The sequence below is a fragment of the Heptranchias perlo genome, unplaced genomic scaffold (assembly GCF_035084215.1).
Source record: "Heptranchias perlo isolate sHepPer1 unplaced genomic scaffold, sHepPer1.hap1 HAP1_SCAFFOLD_178, whole genome shotgun sequence".
Taxonomy (NCBI): Eukaryota; Metazoa; Chordata; class Chondrichthyes; order Hexanchiformes; family Hexanchidae; genus Heptranchias; species Heptranchias perlo.
The window spans coordinates 4,730-23,521 of NW_027139055.1; the positions used below are offsets into that span (position 1 = coordinate 4,730).

General features: G+C 40.9%; 1 protein-coding gene across 1 annotated transcript in view; it reads left to right on the forward strand.

Moving 5' to 3' along the window:
* Nucleotides 1-313: 313 nt before the first annotated feature.
* The window catches only part of LOC137309706 (synapsin-1-like), a 207,811-nt gene continuing 189,332 nt past the window's right edge, over nucleotides 314-18,792 (forward strand). The window contains exon 1 of the mRNA XM_067977785.1: nucleotides 314-539. Within this exon, the coding sequence (XP_067833886.1) occupies nucleotides 352-539 (188 nt within the window). The 5' untranslated portion in view covers nucleotides 314-351. The remainder of the gene's footprint in view (nucleotides 540-18,792) is intronic.

The window sequence follows — 18,792 nt, forward strand, 5'->3', positions numbered from 1 at the left end:
TCCCTCTCCCTCCCTCTCTGTCTCCTTCTGTCTCTCTCTCTCTCCGTCTCCTCTCCCTCCCTCTCTGTCTCCTTCTTGTGTCTCTCTCTCTCTCCGTCTCCCTCTCCCTCCCTCTCTGTCTCCTTCTGTCTCTCTCTCTCCGTCTCCCTCTCCCTCCCTCTCTGTCTCCTTCTGTGTCTCTCTCTCCGTCTCCCTCTCCCTCCGTCGCTGTCTCCTTCTGGTCTCTCTCTCTCTCTCCCCGTCTCCTCCGTCGCTGCCTCCTTCCCTCCCTTTTTCTCCCCTTCCCTCGCTCCCCGAGGCCCCCCGGGCCCTCGCTCCCCGAGCTCCCCCACCCTGCCGGCAAGCGTCGAGATGAACTACCTGAGGCGCCGTTTGTCTGACAGTAACTTCATGGCCAACCTGCCCAACGGCTACATGACCGACCTCCAGCGGAGCCGGACCCCCCGCAGGCCCCGCCCCCCGTGGCAGCCCACGCCCCCCTCGACGGCCCCTCCCTCCTCTGCCGGCGCTGGGTTCTTCTCCTCACCATCTCCAACGCCGTGAAGAGCAGACGACGGCCGCCTCAGCGATCAGAGTGACCAGCGCCCCCGGTCAAGGCCAAGACCCTGCTGGTTATCGACGAGGCCTCACACCGAGTGGTAAGTGGTGTCCAACCTCCCTCCCCTCCCTCTCTAACACCCTCCCTCTCCCTCCTCCTCCCTCCCTCTCGTCTCCCTCCCACCCCTCGTCCCCCTCAAATCTCATCCCTCTCCCTCCCCCTCTCTCCTTCCTTCCATCTCTCCCTCCCTCCCCCTCGTCCCCCTCGCCTCCCTTTCCCCCTCCCTCCTCGTCCCCCTCCCCCCCTCGTCCCCCTCAAATCTCATCCCTCTCCCTCTCCCCTCTCTCCTTCCTTCCATCTCTCTCCCTCCCTCCTCCCCCTCGTCCCCCTCCCTCCCGTTTCCCCCTCCCAACTCGTCCCCCTCTCCCCCTCGTTCCCCCTCAAATCTCATCCCTCTCCCTCCCCCTCTCCCTTCCTTCCATCTCTCCCTCCCCCTTGTCTCCCTCCCTCCTTTTCCCCCTCCCTCCTCATCCCCCTCCTACCTCGTCCCCCTCCCTCCTCGTCCCCCTCCCACCTCGTCCCCATCCCCCCTCGTCCCCCTCAAATCTCATCCCTCTCCCTCCCCCTCTCCTTCCTTCCATCTCTCCCTCCCCCTTTGTCTCCCTCCCTCCTTTTCCCCCTCCCTCCTCATCCTCCCCCTCCCACCCGTCCCCCTCCCTCCCTCGTCCCCCTCAAATCTCATCCCTCTCCCTCCCCCTCTCTCCTTCCTTCCATCTCTCCCTCCCTCCCCCTTGTCTCCCTCCCTCCCTTTCCCCCTCCCTCCTCGTCCCCCTCCCACCTCGACCCTTCCCTCCTCGTCCCCCTCAAATCTCATCCCTCTCCGTTCCCTCTCTCCTTCCTTCCATCTCTCCCTCCCCCTTGCTCTCCCTCCCTCCTTTTCCCCCTCCCTCCTCATCCCCTCCTCCCACCTCACCCCCCCTCTCTCCTCGTCCCCCTCCCACCTTGACCCCTCCCTCCTCGTCCCCCTCAAATCTCATCCCTCTCCCTCCCCCTCTCCTTCCTTCCATCTCTCCCTCCCCCTTGTCTCCCTCCCTCCTTTTCCCCCTCCCTCCTCGTCCCCCTCCCACCTCGTCCCCTCCCTCCTCGTCCCCCTCAAACCTCATCCCTCTGCCTCCCCTCTCTCCTTCCTTCATCTCTCCCTCCCTCCCTTTCCCCCTCCCTCCTCGTCCCCCTCCCACCTCGTCCCCCTCCCTCCTCGTCCCCCTTCAAACCTCATCCCTCTCCCTCCCCTCTCTCCTTCCTTCCGTCCCTCCCTCCCTCCCTCCCTCTCTTTCTCCCTCTCACCCTCCCTCCCTCCCTCCCTCCTCCTCCCTCTACCCTACGCCTCTCTCCCTTACTCCCTCCCTTCTCCATCCTCCCTCACCCTCCCTCTCCCAACTCGCCCTGGTTGCCATGCCGATGCCCATTAGCACCTCGCGGCAGCCATTTTGTTTTTGCCCGCCAACTGGTTGGAGAGAGAGGAGAGGTGGCCATTTTGTTTGCTTCTCTTTTGCCGATCCAAGCAAAGTCCAAGCACTAAATGGAAGTCCTTCCTCTTGCCCCAGGTCACCCCCAAGGCACGCCTGGCCAGTTCGATGCCAGTCCCTTGCCCCTGCCCTTGGGTAATGCTGAGTTTCACCTGTCGAGGCAAGAGATGGCTCCTTCTCTCCTCCCCCCTCCGCACTGATGGCACCTCTGGGCACCCCCTCACTCCTCCTCCCTCCCTCCCTCCCTCCGCCACCAGGGTTAGGGAGTGGATCTAGTCAGTGCTGCCTGGGTTAGAGAGGGGAGAGGGGGCTGCAGTGGGTGCTCCCTGGGTTAGAGAGGGGAGAGGGGGCTGCAGTGGGTGCTCCCTGGGTTAGAGAGGGGAGAGGGGGCTTCAGTGGGTGCTCCCTGGGTTAGAGAGGGGCGAGGGGGCTGCAGTGGGTGCTCCCTGGGTTAGAGAGGGGAGAGGGGGCTGCAGTGGGTGCTCCCTGGGTTAGAGAGGGGAGAGGGGGCTTGCAGTGGGTGCTCCTGGGTTAAGGAGGGGAGAGGGGGCTTCAGTGGGTGCTCCCTGGGTTAGAGAGGGGCGCGAGGGGGCTGCAGTGGGGTGCTCCCTGGGTTAGAGAGGGGAGAGGGGGCTTCAGTGGGTGCTCCCTGGGTTAGAGAGGGGAGAGGGGGCTGCAGTGGGTGCTCCCTGGGTTGGGGGAGGGGAGAGGGGGCTGCAGTGGGTGCTCCCTGGGTTTAAGGAGGGGAGAGGGGGCTGCAGTGGGTGCTCCCTGGGTTAGAGAGGGGAGAGGGGGCTTCAGTGGGTGCTCCCTGGGTTAGAGAGGGGAGAGGGGGCTTCAGTGGGTGCTCCCTGGATAGAGAGGGGAGAGGGGGTTACAGTGGGTGCTCCCTGGGTTAGAGAGGGGAAAAGGGGGCTGCAGTGGGTGCTCCCTGTGTTAGAGAGGGGAGAGGGGGCTGCAGTGGGTGCTCCCCGGGTTGGGGGAGGGGAGAGGGGGCTACAGTGGGTGCTCCCTGGGTTAAGGAGGGGCTGCAGTGGGTGCTCCCTGGGATAGAGAGGGGAGAGGGGATTACAGTGGGTGCTCCCTGGGTTAGAGAGGGGAAAAGGGGCTGCAGTGGGTGCTCTCTGGGTTAGAGAGGGGAGAGGGGGCTGCAGTGGGTGCTCCCTGGGTTAGAGAGGGGAGAGGGGGCTGCAGTGGGTGCTCCCTGGGATAGAGAGGGGAGAGGGGGTTACAGTGGGTGCTCCCTGGGTTAAGGAGGGGCTGCAGTGGGTGCTCCCTGGGATAGAGAGGGGAAAAGGGGCTGCAGTGGGTGCTCTCTGGGTTAGAGAGGGGAGAGGGGGCTGCAGTGGGTGCTCCCTGGGATAGAGAGGGGAGGGGGGGCTGCAGTGGGTGCTCCCTGGGACAGAGAGGGGAGGGGGGGCTGCAGTGGGTGCTCCCTGGGACAGAGAGGGGAGGGGGGGCTGCAGTGGGTGCTCCCTGGGATAGAGAGGGGAGGGGGGGCTGCAGTGGGTGCTCCCTGGGACAGAGAGGGGAGGGGGGGCTGCAGTGGGTGCTCCCTGGGACAGAGAGGGGAGGGGGGGCTGCAGTGGGTGCTCCCTGGGACAGAGAGGGGAGGGGGGGCTGCAGTGGGTGCTCCCTGGGACAGAGAGGGGAGGGGGGGCTGCAGTGGGTGCTCCCTGGGATAGGGGAGGGAGAGGGGGCTGCAGTGGGTGCTCCCTGGGATAGAGAGGGGAGAGGGGGTTACAGTGGGTGCTCCCTGGGATAGAGAGGGGAGAGGGGGCTACAGTGGGTGCTCCCTGGGATAGAGAGGGGAGAGGGGGTTACAGTGGGTGCTCCCTGGGATAGAGAGGGGAGAGGGGGCTGCAGTGGGTGCTCCCTGGGTTAAGGAGGGGAGAGGGGGCTGCAGTGGGTGCTCCCTGGGATAGAGAGGGGAGAGGGGGCTACAGTGGGTGCTCCCTGGATTAGGGGAGGGGAGAGGGAGCTGCAGTGGGTGCTCCCTGGGATAGAGAGGGGAGAGGGGGCTGCAGTGGGTGCTCTGGGAAACTCGGAGGTCGGTGGGTTGGAGACGGCTTCGGAACGAGAGGGGATTTCCCCGATTTTCGGAGTGCCCCCAAGGCACCCACAATTGCTGCCTAAAATGGAGCCCAACATTACACAAGTAATGGAGGTGTATTTTTATATAGACGGTGGAGTGTACATGTTATGTACAGGTAGTGGGGGTGTATATATTACACCAAGAAGAGGAATGGATATCTGACTCATCAAAGACGCAGATATGTTGGACATATGTAAATGATATCGATAATTGAAGTGTACATTTCCCGTAGAAAACAGAGAGACATATCGTCGAGAATCGAATTATATATCTCACAGACAATGTCTGTACAAATTATACAGAGAATGGAGTATTTTTATTGCACAGATAATGGAGGTGTATTTATCATTTAGATAATGAAGGTGTACATAAATATATAAATATACATATATAATGTAATATATCATTGATAATATAAGCATATGCCCCATATTGATAATGTATGTATATATCTATATATATCATCGATACTGGAGCTGTATATATCGGATGGATAATGGAGGTGTATATATTATACAGATAATGGAGGTGTATATATTACACAGATAATGGAGGTGTATATATTATACAGATAATGGAGGTGTATATATTACACAGATAATGGAGGTGTATATATTACACAGATAATGGAGGTGTATATATTACACAGATAATGGAGGTGTATATATTACACAGATAATGGGGGTGTATATATTACACAGATAATGGAGGTGTATATATTATACAGATAATGGGGGTGTATATATTACACAGATAATGGAGGTGTATATATTACACAGATAATGGAGGTGTATATATTACACAGATAATGGAGGTGTATATATTACACAGATAATGGAGGTGTATATATTATACAGATAATGGGGGTGTATATATTACACAGATAATGGGGGTGTATATATTATACAGATAATGGAGGTGTATATATTACACAGATAATGGAGGTGTATATATTATACAGATAATGGAGGTGTATATATTATACAGATAATGGGGGTGTATATATTACACAGATAATGGGGGTGTATATATTATACAGATAATGGAGGTGTATATATTACACAGATAATGGAGGTGTATATATTATACAGATAATGGGGGTGTATATATTACACAGATAATGGGGGTGTATATATTATACAGATAATGGAGGTGTATATATTACACAGATAATGGAGGTGTATATATTATACAGATAATGGAGGTGTATATATTATACAGATAATGGGGGTGTATATATTATACAGATAATGGGGGTGTATATATTACACAGATAATGGGGGTGTATATATTATACAGATAATGGAGGTGTATATATTACACAGATAATGGAGGTGTATATATTATACAGATAATGGAGGTGTATATATTATACAGATAATGGGGGTGTATATATTATACAGATAATGGGGGTGTATATATTACACTGATAATGGGGGTGTATATATTACACTGATAATGGGGGTGTATATATTACACAGATAATGGAGGTGTATATATTACACTGATAATGGGGGTGTATATATTACACTGATAATGGGGGTGTATATATTACACTGATAATGGGGGTGTATATATTATACAGATAATGGAGGTGTATATATTATACAGATAATGGAGGTGTATATATTACACAGATAATGGAGGTGTATATATTATACAGATAATGGGGGTGTATATATTACACTGATAATGGAGGTGTATATATTACACAGATAGTGGGGGTGTATATATTATACAGATAATGGGGGTGTATATATTATACAGATAATGGAGGTGTATATATTATACAGATAATGGAGGTGTATATATTATACAGATAATGGAGGTGTATATATTACACAGATAATGGAGATGTATACATTACACAGATAATGGAGGTGTATATATTACACAGATAATGGGGGTGTATATATTACACAGATAATGGAGGTGTATATAATACACATATAATGGACGTGTATATATTACACAGATAATGGAGGTGTATATATTACACAGATAATGGGGGTGTATATATTACACAGATAATGGAGGTGTATATATTACACAGATAATGGAGGTGTATATATTATACAGATAATGGGGGTGTATATATTACACAGAAAATGGAGGTGTATATATTACACAGATAATGGAGGTGTATATATTAAACTGATAATGGAGGTGTATATATTATACAGATAATGGAGGTGTATATATTATACAGATAATGAGGGTGTATATATTACACAGATAATGGAGGTGTATATATTACACAGATAATGGTGGTGTATATATTACACAGATAATGGGGGTGAAAATATTATACAGATAATGGAGGTGTATATATTATACAGATAATGGGGGTGTATATATTACACAGATAATGGGGGTGTATATATTACACAGATAATGGAGGTGTATATATTACACAGATAATGGAGGTGTATATATTACACAGATAATGGGGGTGTATATATTACACTGATAATGGAGGTGTATATATTACACAGATAATGGAGGTGTATATATTACACAGATAATGGAGGTGTATATATTACACAGATAGTGGGGGTGTATATATTACACTGATAATGGAGGTGTATATATTATACAGATAATGGAGGTGCATATATTATACAGATAATGGAGGTGTATATATTATACAGATAATGGAGGTGTATATATTATACAGATAATGGGGGTGTATATATTACACAGATAATGGGGGTGTATATATTATACAGATAATGGGGTGTATATATTACACAGATAATGGAGGTGTATATATTATACAGATAATGGGGGTGTATATATTACACAGATAATGGAGGTGTATATATTATACAGATAATGGGGGTGTATATATTACACAGATAATGGAGGTGTATAAATTACACAGATAATGGAGGTGTATATATTATACAGATAATGGAGGTGTATATATTACACAGATAATGGGGGTGTATATATTACACAGATAATGGAGGTGTATATATTATACAGATAATGGGGGTGTAGATATTACACAGATAATGGAGGTGTATATATTACACAGATAATGGAGGTGTATATATTACACAGATAATGGAGGTGTATATATTAAACAGATAATGGGGGTGTATATATTATACAGATAATGGAGGTGTATATATTATACAGATAATGGAGGTGTATATATTATACAGATAATGGAGGTGTATATATTACACAGATAATGGAGGTGTATATATTACACAGATAATGGAGGTGTATATATTAAACAGATAATGGGGGTGTATATATTATACAGATAATGGAGGTGTATATATTATACAGATAATGGAGGTGTATATATTATACAGATAATGGAGGTGTATATATTACACAGATAATGGGGGTGTATATATGACACAGATAATGGAGGTGTATATATCACACAGATAATGGAGGTGTATATATTACACAGATAATGGAGGTGTATATATTATACAGATAATGGGGGTGTATATATTACACAGATAATGGAGGTGTATATATCACACAGATAATGGAGGTGTATATATTACACAGATAATGGGTGTGTATATATTACACAGATAATGGAGGTGTATATATTACACAGATAATGGAGGTGCATATATTAAACAGATAATGGGGGTGTATATATTATACAGATAATGGAGGTGTATATATTACACAGATAATGGAGGTGTATATATTACACAGATAATGGAGGTATATATATTACACAGATAATGGAGGTGTATATATTACACAGATAATGGAGGTGTATATATTACACAGATAATGGAGGTGTATATATTACACAGATAATGGAGGTGTATATATTATACAGATAATGGAGGTGTATATATTATACATATAATGGGGGTGTATATATTACACAGATAATGGGGGTGTATATATTACACAGATAATGGAGGTGTATATATTACACTGATAATGGGTGTGTATATATTACACAGATAATGGAGGTGTATATATTACACAGATAATGGAGGTGTATATATTATACAGATAATGGGGGTGTATATATTACACTGATAATGGGTGTGTATATATTACACAGATAATGGAGGTGTATATATTACACAGATAATGGAGGTGTATATATTGCACAGATAGTGGGGGTGTATATGTTACACAGATAATGGAGGTGTATATATTACACAGATAATGGGGGTGTATATATTACACAGATAATGGGGGTGCATATGTTACACAGATAATGGGGGTGTATATATTACACAGATCGTGGGGGTGTATATGTTACAGTGATAATGGGTGTGTATATATTACACTGATAATGGAGGTGTATATATTACACAGATAATGGAGGTGTATATATTACACAGATATTGGGGGTGTATATGTTACACAGATAATGGAGGTGTATATATTACACTGATAATGGGTGTGTATATATTACACAGATAATGGGGGTGGATATATTATACAGATAATGGGGGTGTATATATTACACTGATAATGGAGGTGTATATATTACACAGATAATGGAGGTGTACATATAACACTGATAATGGGTGTGTATATATTACACAGATAATGGGGGTGTATATATTATACAGATAATGGGGGTGTATATATTGCACAGATAATGGAGGTGTATATATCACACAGATAATGGAGGTGTATATATTACACAGATAATGGGGGTGTATATATTACACAGATAGTGGGGGTGTATATATTACACAGATAATGGAGGTGTATATATTACACAGATAATGGGGGTGTATATATTAAACAGATAATGGAGGTGTAAATATTACACAGATAATGGAGGTGCATATATTACACAGATAATGGGGGTGTATATATTATACAGATAATGGAGGTGTATATATTACACAGATAATGGGGGTGTATATATTACACAGATAATGGAGGTGTATATATTACACAGATAATGGAGGTGTATATATTACACAGATAATGGGGGTGTATGTATTACACAGATAATGGGGGTGTATATATTACACAGATAATGGAGGTGTATATATTATACAGATAATGGAGGTGTATATATTACACAGATAATGGAGGTGTATATATTACACAGATGATGGAGGTGTATATATTACACAGATGATGGAGGTGTATATATTACACAGATAATGGAGGTGTATATATTACACAGATAATGGAGGTGTATATATTACACAGATAATGGGGGTGTATATATTACACAGATAATGGGGGTGTATATATTACACAGATAATGGGGGTGTATATATTACACAGATAATGGAGGTGTATATATGATACAGATAATGGAGTTGTATATATTACACAGATAATGGAGGTGTATATATTGCACAGATAATGGTGGTGTATATATTACACAGATAATGGAGGTGTATATATTAAACAGATAATGGAGGTGTATATATTACACAGATAATGGAGGTGTATATATTACACAGATAATGGGGGTGTATATATTACACAGATAATGGAGGTGTATATATTGCACAGATAGTGGGGGTGTATATGTTACACAGATAATGGAGGTGTATATATTACACAGATAATGGGGGTGTATATATTACACAGATAATGGGGGTGCATATGTTACACAGATAATGGGGGTGTATACATTACACAGATAGTGGGGGTGTATATGTTACAGTGATAATGGGTGTGTATATATTACACTGATAATGGAGGTGTATATATTACACAGATAATGGAGGTGTATATATTACACAGATAGTGGGGGTGTATATGTTACACAGATAATGGAGGTGTATATATTACACTGATAATGGGTGTGTATATATTACACAGATAATGGGGGTGTATATATTATGCAGATAATGGGAGTGTATATATTACACTGATAATGGAGGTGTATATATTACACAGATAATGGAGGTGTACATATAACACTGATAATGGGTGTGTATATATTACACAGATAATGGGGGTGTATATATTATACAGATAATGGGGGTGTATATATTACACAGATAATGGAGGTGTATATATTACACAGATAATGGGGGTGTATATATTAAACAGATAATGGAGGTGTAAATATTACACAGATAATGGAGGTGCATATATTACACAGATAATGGGGGTGTATATATTACACAGATAATGGGGGTGTATGTATTACACAGATAATGGGGGTGTATATATTACACAGATAATGGGGGTGTATATATTATACAGATAATGGAGGTGTATATATTACACAGATAATGGAGGTGTATATATTACACAGATAATGGAGGTGTATATATTACACAGATAATGGAGGTGTATATATTACACAGATGATGGAGGTGTATATATTACACAGATAATGGAGGTGTATATATTATACAGATAATGGAGGTGCATATATTACACAGATAATGGAGGTGTATATATTACACAGATAATGGAGGTGTATATATTACACAGATAATGGGGGTGTATATATTACACAGATAATGGGGGTGTATATATTACACAGATAATGGAGGTGTATATATTACACAGATAATGGGGGTGTATATATTACACAGATAATGGAGGTGTATATATTATACAGATAATGGAGTTGTATATATTACACAGATAATGGAGGTGTATATATTGCACAGATAATGGTGGTGTATATATTACACAGATAATGGAGGTGTATATATGAAACAGATAATGGAGGTGTATATATTACACAGATAATGGAGGTGTATATATTACACAGATAATGGGGGTGTATATATTACACAGATAATGGAGGTGTATATATTACACAGATAATGGAGGTGTATATATTACACAGATAATGGAGGTGCATATATGACACAGATAATGGAGGTGTATATATTACACAGATAATGGAGGTGTATATATTACACAGATAATGGAAGTGTATATATTACACAGATAATGGAGGTGTATATATTACACAGATAATGGGGGTGTATATATTACACAGATAATGGGGGTGTATATATTACACAGATAATGGAGGTGTATATATTACACAGATAATGGAGGTGTATATATTACACAGATAATGGAGGTGTATATATTACACAGATAATGGTGGTGTATATATTACACAGATAATGGAGGTGTATATATTACACAGATAATGGGGGTGTATATATTACACAGATAATGGAGGTGTATATATTACACAGATAATGGAGGTGTATATATTACACAGATAATGGAGGTGTATATATTGCACAGATAATGGAGGTGTATATATTACACAGATAATGGAGTTGTATATATTACACAGATAATGGGGGTGTATATATTGCACAGATAATGGAGGTGTATATATTACACAGATAATGGAGGTGTATATATTACACAGATAGTGGGGGTGTATATGTTACACAGATAATGGAGGTGTATATATTACACTGATAATGGGTGTGTATATATTACACTGATAATGGAGGTGTATATATTACACAGATAATGGAGGTGTACATATTACACAGATAATGGGGGTGTATATATTACACAGATAATGGAGGTGTATATATTACACAGATAATGGAGGTGTATATATTGCACAGATAATGGGGGTGTATATATTACACAGATAATGGAGGTGTATATATTACACAGATAATGGAGGTGTATATATTACACAGATAATGGGGGTGTATATATCACACAGATAATGGAGGTGTATATATTACACAGATAATGGAGGTGTATATATTGCACAGATAATGGGGGTGTATATATTACACAGATAATGGAGGTGTATATATTATACAGATAATGGGGGTGTATATATTACACAGATAATGGGGGTGTATATATTACACAGATAATGGAGGTGTATATATTACACAGATAATGGAGGTGTATATATTACACAGATAATGGAGGTGTATATATTACACAGATAATGGAGGTGTATATATTACACAGATAATGGAGGTGTATATATTACACAGATAATGGAGGTGTATATATTACACAGATAATGGGTGTGTATATATTATACAGATAATGGGGGTGTATATATTACACAGATAATGGGGGTGTATATATTACACAGATAATGGAGGTGTATATATTACACAGATAATAGTGGTGTGTATATATTACACAGATAATGGGTGTGTATATATTATACAGATAATGGGGGTGTATATATTACACAGATAATGGGGGTGTATATATTACACAGATAATGGAGGTGTATATATTACACAGATAATAGTGGTGTGTATATATTACACAGATAATGGAGGTGTATATATTACACAGATAATGCAGGTGTATATATTACACAGATAATGGGGGTGTATATATTACACAGATAATGGAGGTGTATATATTACACAGATAATGGAGGTGTATATATTACACAGATAATGGAGGTGTATATATTACACAGATAATGGAGGTGTATATATTACACAGATAATGGGGGTGTATATATTACACAGATAATGGAGGTGTATATATTACACAGATAATGGAGGTGTATATATTACACAGATAATGGAGGTGTATATATTGCACAGATAATGGAGGTGTATATATTGCACAGATAATGGAGGTGTATATATTATACAGATAATGGAGGTGTATATATGACACAGATAATGGAGGTGTATATATTACACAGATAATGGAGGTGTATATATTACACAGATAATGGGGGTGTATATATTACACAGATAATGGAGGTGTATATATTACACAGATGATGGTGGTGTATATATTATACAGATAATGGGGGTGTATATATTACACAGATAATGGGGGTGTATATATTACACAGATAATGGAGGTGTATATATTACACAGATAATGGTGGTGTATATATTACACAGAAAATGGAGGTGTATATATTACACAGATAATGGAGGTGTATATATTACACAGATAATGGTGGTGTATATATTACACAGAAAATGGAGGTGTATATATTACACAGATAATGGAGGTGTATATATTACACAGATAATGGAGGTGTATATATTACACAGATAATGGAGGTGTATATATTATACAGATAATGGGGGTGTATATATTACACAGATAATGGAGGTGTATATATTACACAGATAATGGAGGTGTATATATTACACAGATAATGGAGGTGTATATATTACACAGATAATGGAGGTGTATATATTACACAGATAATGGAGGTGTATATATTACACAGATAATGGAGGTGTATATATTACACAGATAATGGAGGTGTATATATTGCACAGATAATGGAGGTGTATATATTGCACAGATAATGGAGGTGTATATATTACACAGATAATGGGGGTGTATATATTACACAGATAATGGAGGTGTATATATTACACAGATAATGGGGGTGTATATATTACACAGATAATGGAGGTGTATATATTACACAGATAATGGAGGTGTATATATTACACAGATAATGGAGGTGTATATATTACACAGATAATGGAGGTGTATATATTACACAGATAATGGAGGTGTATATATTACACAGATAATGGAGGTGTATATATTACACAGATAATGGAGGTGTATATATTACACAGATAATGGAGGTGTATATATTACACAGATAATGGTGGTGTATATATTACACAGAAAATGGAGGTGTATATATTACACAGATAATGGAGGTGTATATATTACACAGATAATGGAGGTGTATATATTACACAGATAATGGAGGTGTATATATTACACAGATAATGGAGGTGTATATATTACACAGATAATGGAGGTGTATATATTACACAGATAATGGAGGTGTATATATTACACAGATAATGGGGGTGTATATATTACACAGATAATGGAGGTGTATATATTACACAGATAATGGAGGTGTATATATTACACAGATAATGGAGGTGTATATATTACACAGATAAGGGAGGTGTATATATTATACAGATAATGGAGGTGTATATATTACACAGATAATGGAGGTGTGTATATTACACAGATAATGGAGGTGTATACATTACACAGATAATGGAGGTGTTTTTATTATACAGATAATGGAGGTGTATATATTATACAGATAATGGAGGTGTATATATTACACAGATAATGGAGGTGTATATATTACACAGATAATGGAGGTGTATATATTACACAGATAATGGAGGTGTATATATTACACAGATAATGGAGGTGTATATATTACACAGATAATGGAGGTGTATATATTACACAGATAATGGAGGTGTATATATTACACAGATAATGGGGGTGTATATATTACACAGATAATGGAGGTGTATATATTACACAGATAATGGAGGTGTATATATTACACAGATAATGGAGGTGTATATATTACACAGATAAGGGAGGTGTATATATTATACAGATAATGGAGGTGTATATATTACACAGATAATGGAGGTGTGTATATTACACAGATAATGGAGGTGTATACATTACACAGATAATGGAGGTGTTTTTATTATACAGATAATGGAGGTGTATATATTATACAGATAATGGAGGTGTATATATTACACAGATAATGGAGGTGTATATATTACACAGATAATGGAGGTGTATATATTACACAGATAATGGAGGTGTATATATTACACAGATAATGGAGGTGTATATATTACACAGATAATGGAGGTGTATATATTACACAGATAATGGAGGTGTATATATTACACAGATAATGGGGGTGTATATATTACACAGATAATGGAGGTGTATATATTACACAGATAATGGAGGTGTATATATTACACAGATAATGGAGGTGTATATATTACACAGATAAGGGAGGTGTATATATTATACAGATAATGGAGGTGTATATATTACACAGATAATGGAGGTGTGTATATTACACAGATAATGGAGGTGTATATATTACACAGATAATGGAGGTGTTTTTATTATACAGATAATGGAGGTGTATATATTATACAGATAATGGAGGTGTATATATTACACAGATAATGGAGGTGTATATATTACACAGATAATGGAGGTGTATATATTACACAGATAATGGGGGTGTATATATTACACAGATAATGGGGGTGTATATATTACACAGATAATGGAGGTGTATATATTACACAGATAATGGAGGTGTATATATTACACAGATAATGGAGGTGTATATATTACACAGATAATGGGGGTGTATATATTACACAGATAATGGGGGTGTATATATTACACAGATAATGGAGGTGTATATATTACACAGATAATGGAGGTGTATATATTACACAAATAATGGAGGTGTATATATTATACAGATAATTGGGGTGTATATATTATACAGATAATGGAGGTGTATATATTACACAGATAATGGGGGTGTATACATTACACAGATAATGGAGGTGTATATATTACACAGATAATGGAGGTGTATATATTACACAGATAATGGAGGTGTATATATTACACAGATCAAGGAGGTGTATATATTATACAGATAATGAGGGTGTATATATTACACAGATAATGGAGGTGTATATATTACACAGATAATGGGGGTGTATATATTACACAGATAATGGCGGTGTATATATTATACAGATAATGGAGGTGTATATATTACACAGATAATGGGGGTGTATATATTATACAGATAATGGAGGTGTATATATTACACAGATAATGGGGGTGTATATATTACACTGATAATGGAGGTGTATTTATTACACTGATAATGGAGGTGTATATATTACACAGATAATGGAGGTGTATTTATTACACTGATAATGGAGGTGTATATATTATACAGATAATGGAGGTGTATATATTACACAGATAATGGGGGTGTATACATTACACAGATAATGGAGGTGTATATATTATACAGATAATGGGGGTGTATATATTATACTGATAATGGGGGTGTATATATTATACAGATAATGGAGGTGTATATATTACACAGATAATGGGGGTGTATATATTACACTGATAATGGAGGTGTATATATTACACTGATAATGGAGGTGTATATATTACACAGATAATGGAGGTGTATATATTACACTGATAATGGAGGTGTATATATTATACAGATAATGGAGGTGTATATATTACACAGATAATGGAGGTGTATACATTACACAGATAATGGAGGTGTATATATTATACAGATAATGGGGGTGTATATATTATGCTGATAATGGGGGTGTATATATTACACAGATAATGGAGGTGTATATATTACACAGATAATGGAGGTGTATATATTACACAGATAATGGAGGTGTATATATGACACAGATAATGGAGGTGTATATATTACACAGATAATGGAGGTGTATATATTATACAGATAATGGGTGTGTATATATTACACAGATAATGGGTGTGTATATATTACACAGATAATGGAGGTGTATATATTATACAGATAATGGAGGTGTATATATTACACAGATAATGGTTGTGTTTCTGTTACACAGATAATGGAGGTGTATATATTATACAGATAATGGAGGTGTATATATTACACAGATAATGGAGGTGTATATATTACACAGATAATGGAGGTGTATATATTACACAGATAATGGAGGTGTATATATTACACAGATAATGGAGGTGTATATATTACACAGATAATGGAGGTGTATATATTATACAGATAATGGAGGTGTCTCTATTATACAGATAATGGAGGTGTATATATTACACTGATAATGGAGGTGTATAAATTACACAGATAATGGAGGTGTATATATTACACAGATAATGGAGGTGTATATATTACACAGATAATGGGTGTGTATATATTATACAGATAATGGAGGTGTATATATTACACAGATAATGGGTGTGTATATATTATACAGATAATGGGGGTGTATATATTACACAGATAATGGGTGTGCATATATTATACAGATGATGGGGGTGTATATATTACACAGATAATGGGTGTGTATATATTATACAGATATCATGGATAATTGAGATGTGTCCATCATGCAGAAAATGGAGGTGGATATAAGTATGAGCAGGGAATATCCTGCAGTATTTATTCAGGGTCTCACAGACCCCGGTGAGTGGGCAATATCCTGCAGTATTTATTCAGGGTCTCTCACGGACCCCGGTGAGTGAGGAATATCCTGCAGTATTTATTCAGGGTCTCACAGACCCCGGTGAGTGGGGAATATCCTGCAGTATTTATTCAGGGTCTCTCACGGACCCCGGTGAGTGAGGAATATCCTGCAGTATTTATTCAGGGTCTCTCAGACCCCGGTGAGTGAGGAATATCCTGCAGTATTTATTCAGGGTCTCACGGACCCCGGTGAGTGGGGAATACCCTGCAGTATTTATTCAGGGTCTCACAGACCCCGGTGAGTGGGGAATATCCTGCAGTATTTATTCAGGGTCTCTCACAGACCCCAGTGAGTGGGGAATATCCTGCAGTATTTATTCAGGGTCTCACGGACCCCGGTGAGTGGGGAATATCCTGCAGTATTTATTCAGGGTCTCTCACAGACCCCAGTGAGTGGGGCAATATCCTGCAGTATTTATTCAGGGTCTCACGGACCCCGGTGAGTGGGGAATACCCTGCAGTATTTATTCAGGGTCTCACAGACCCCGGTGAGTGGGGAATATCCTGCAGTATTTATTCAGGGTCTCTCGCGGACCCCGGTGAGTGGGGAATATCCTGCAGTATTTATTCTGGGTCTCACGGACCCCGGTGAGTGGGGAATATCCTGCAGTATTTATTCTGGGTCTCACGGACCCCGGTGAGTGGGGAATATCCTGCAGTATTTATTCAGGGTCTCTCACGGACCCCGGTGAGTGGGGAATATCCTGCAGTATTTATTCAGGGTCTCACAGACCCCGGTGAGTGGGAATATCCTGCAGTATTTATTCAGGGTCTCACAGACCCAGGTGAGTGGGGAATATCCTGCAGTATTTATTCAGGGTCTCTCACGGACCCCGGTGAGTGGGGAATATCCTGCAGTATTTATTCAGGGTCTCACGGACCCCAGTGAGTGGGGCAATATCCTGCAGTATTTATTGAGGATCTCACAGACCCCGGTGAGTGGGGAATATCCTGCAGTATTTATTCAGGGTCTCTCACAGACCCCGGTGAGTGGGGAATATCCTGCAGTATTTATTCAGGGTCTCACAGACCCCGGTGAGTGGGGAATATCCTGCAGTATTTATTCAGGGTCTCACAGACCCAGGTGAGTGGGGAATATCCTGCAGTATTTATTCAGGGTCTCTCACGGACCCCAGTGAGTGGGGGAATATCCTGCAGTATTTATTCAGGGTCTCACAGACCCCGGTGAGTGGGGAATATCCTGCAGTACTTATTCAGGGTCTCACAGACCCCGGTGTGTGGGGAATATCCTGCAGTATTTATTCAGGGTCTCTCACGGACCCCGGTGATTGGGGAATATCCTGCAGTATTTATTCAGGGTCTCACGGACCCCGGTGAGTGGGGAATATCCTGCAGTATTTATTCAGCGTCTCTCACGGACCCCGGTGAGTGGGGAATATCCTGCAGTATTTATTCAGGGTCTCACGGACCCCAGTGAGTGGGGAATATCCTGCAGTATTTATTCAGGGTCTCACGGACCCCAGTGCGTGGGGAATATCCTGCAGTACTTATTCAGGGTCTCACAGACCCCGGTGTGTGGGGAATATCCTGCAGTATTTATTCAGGGTCT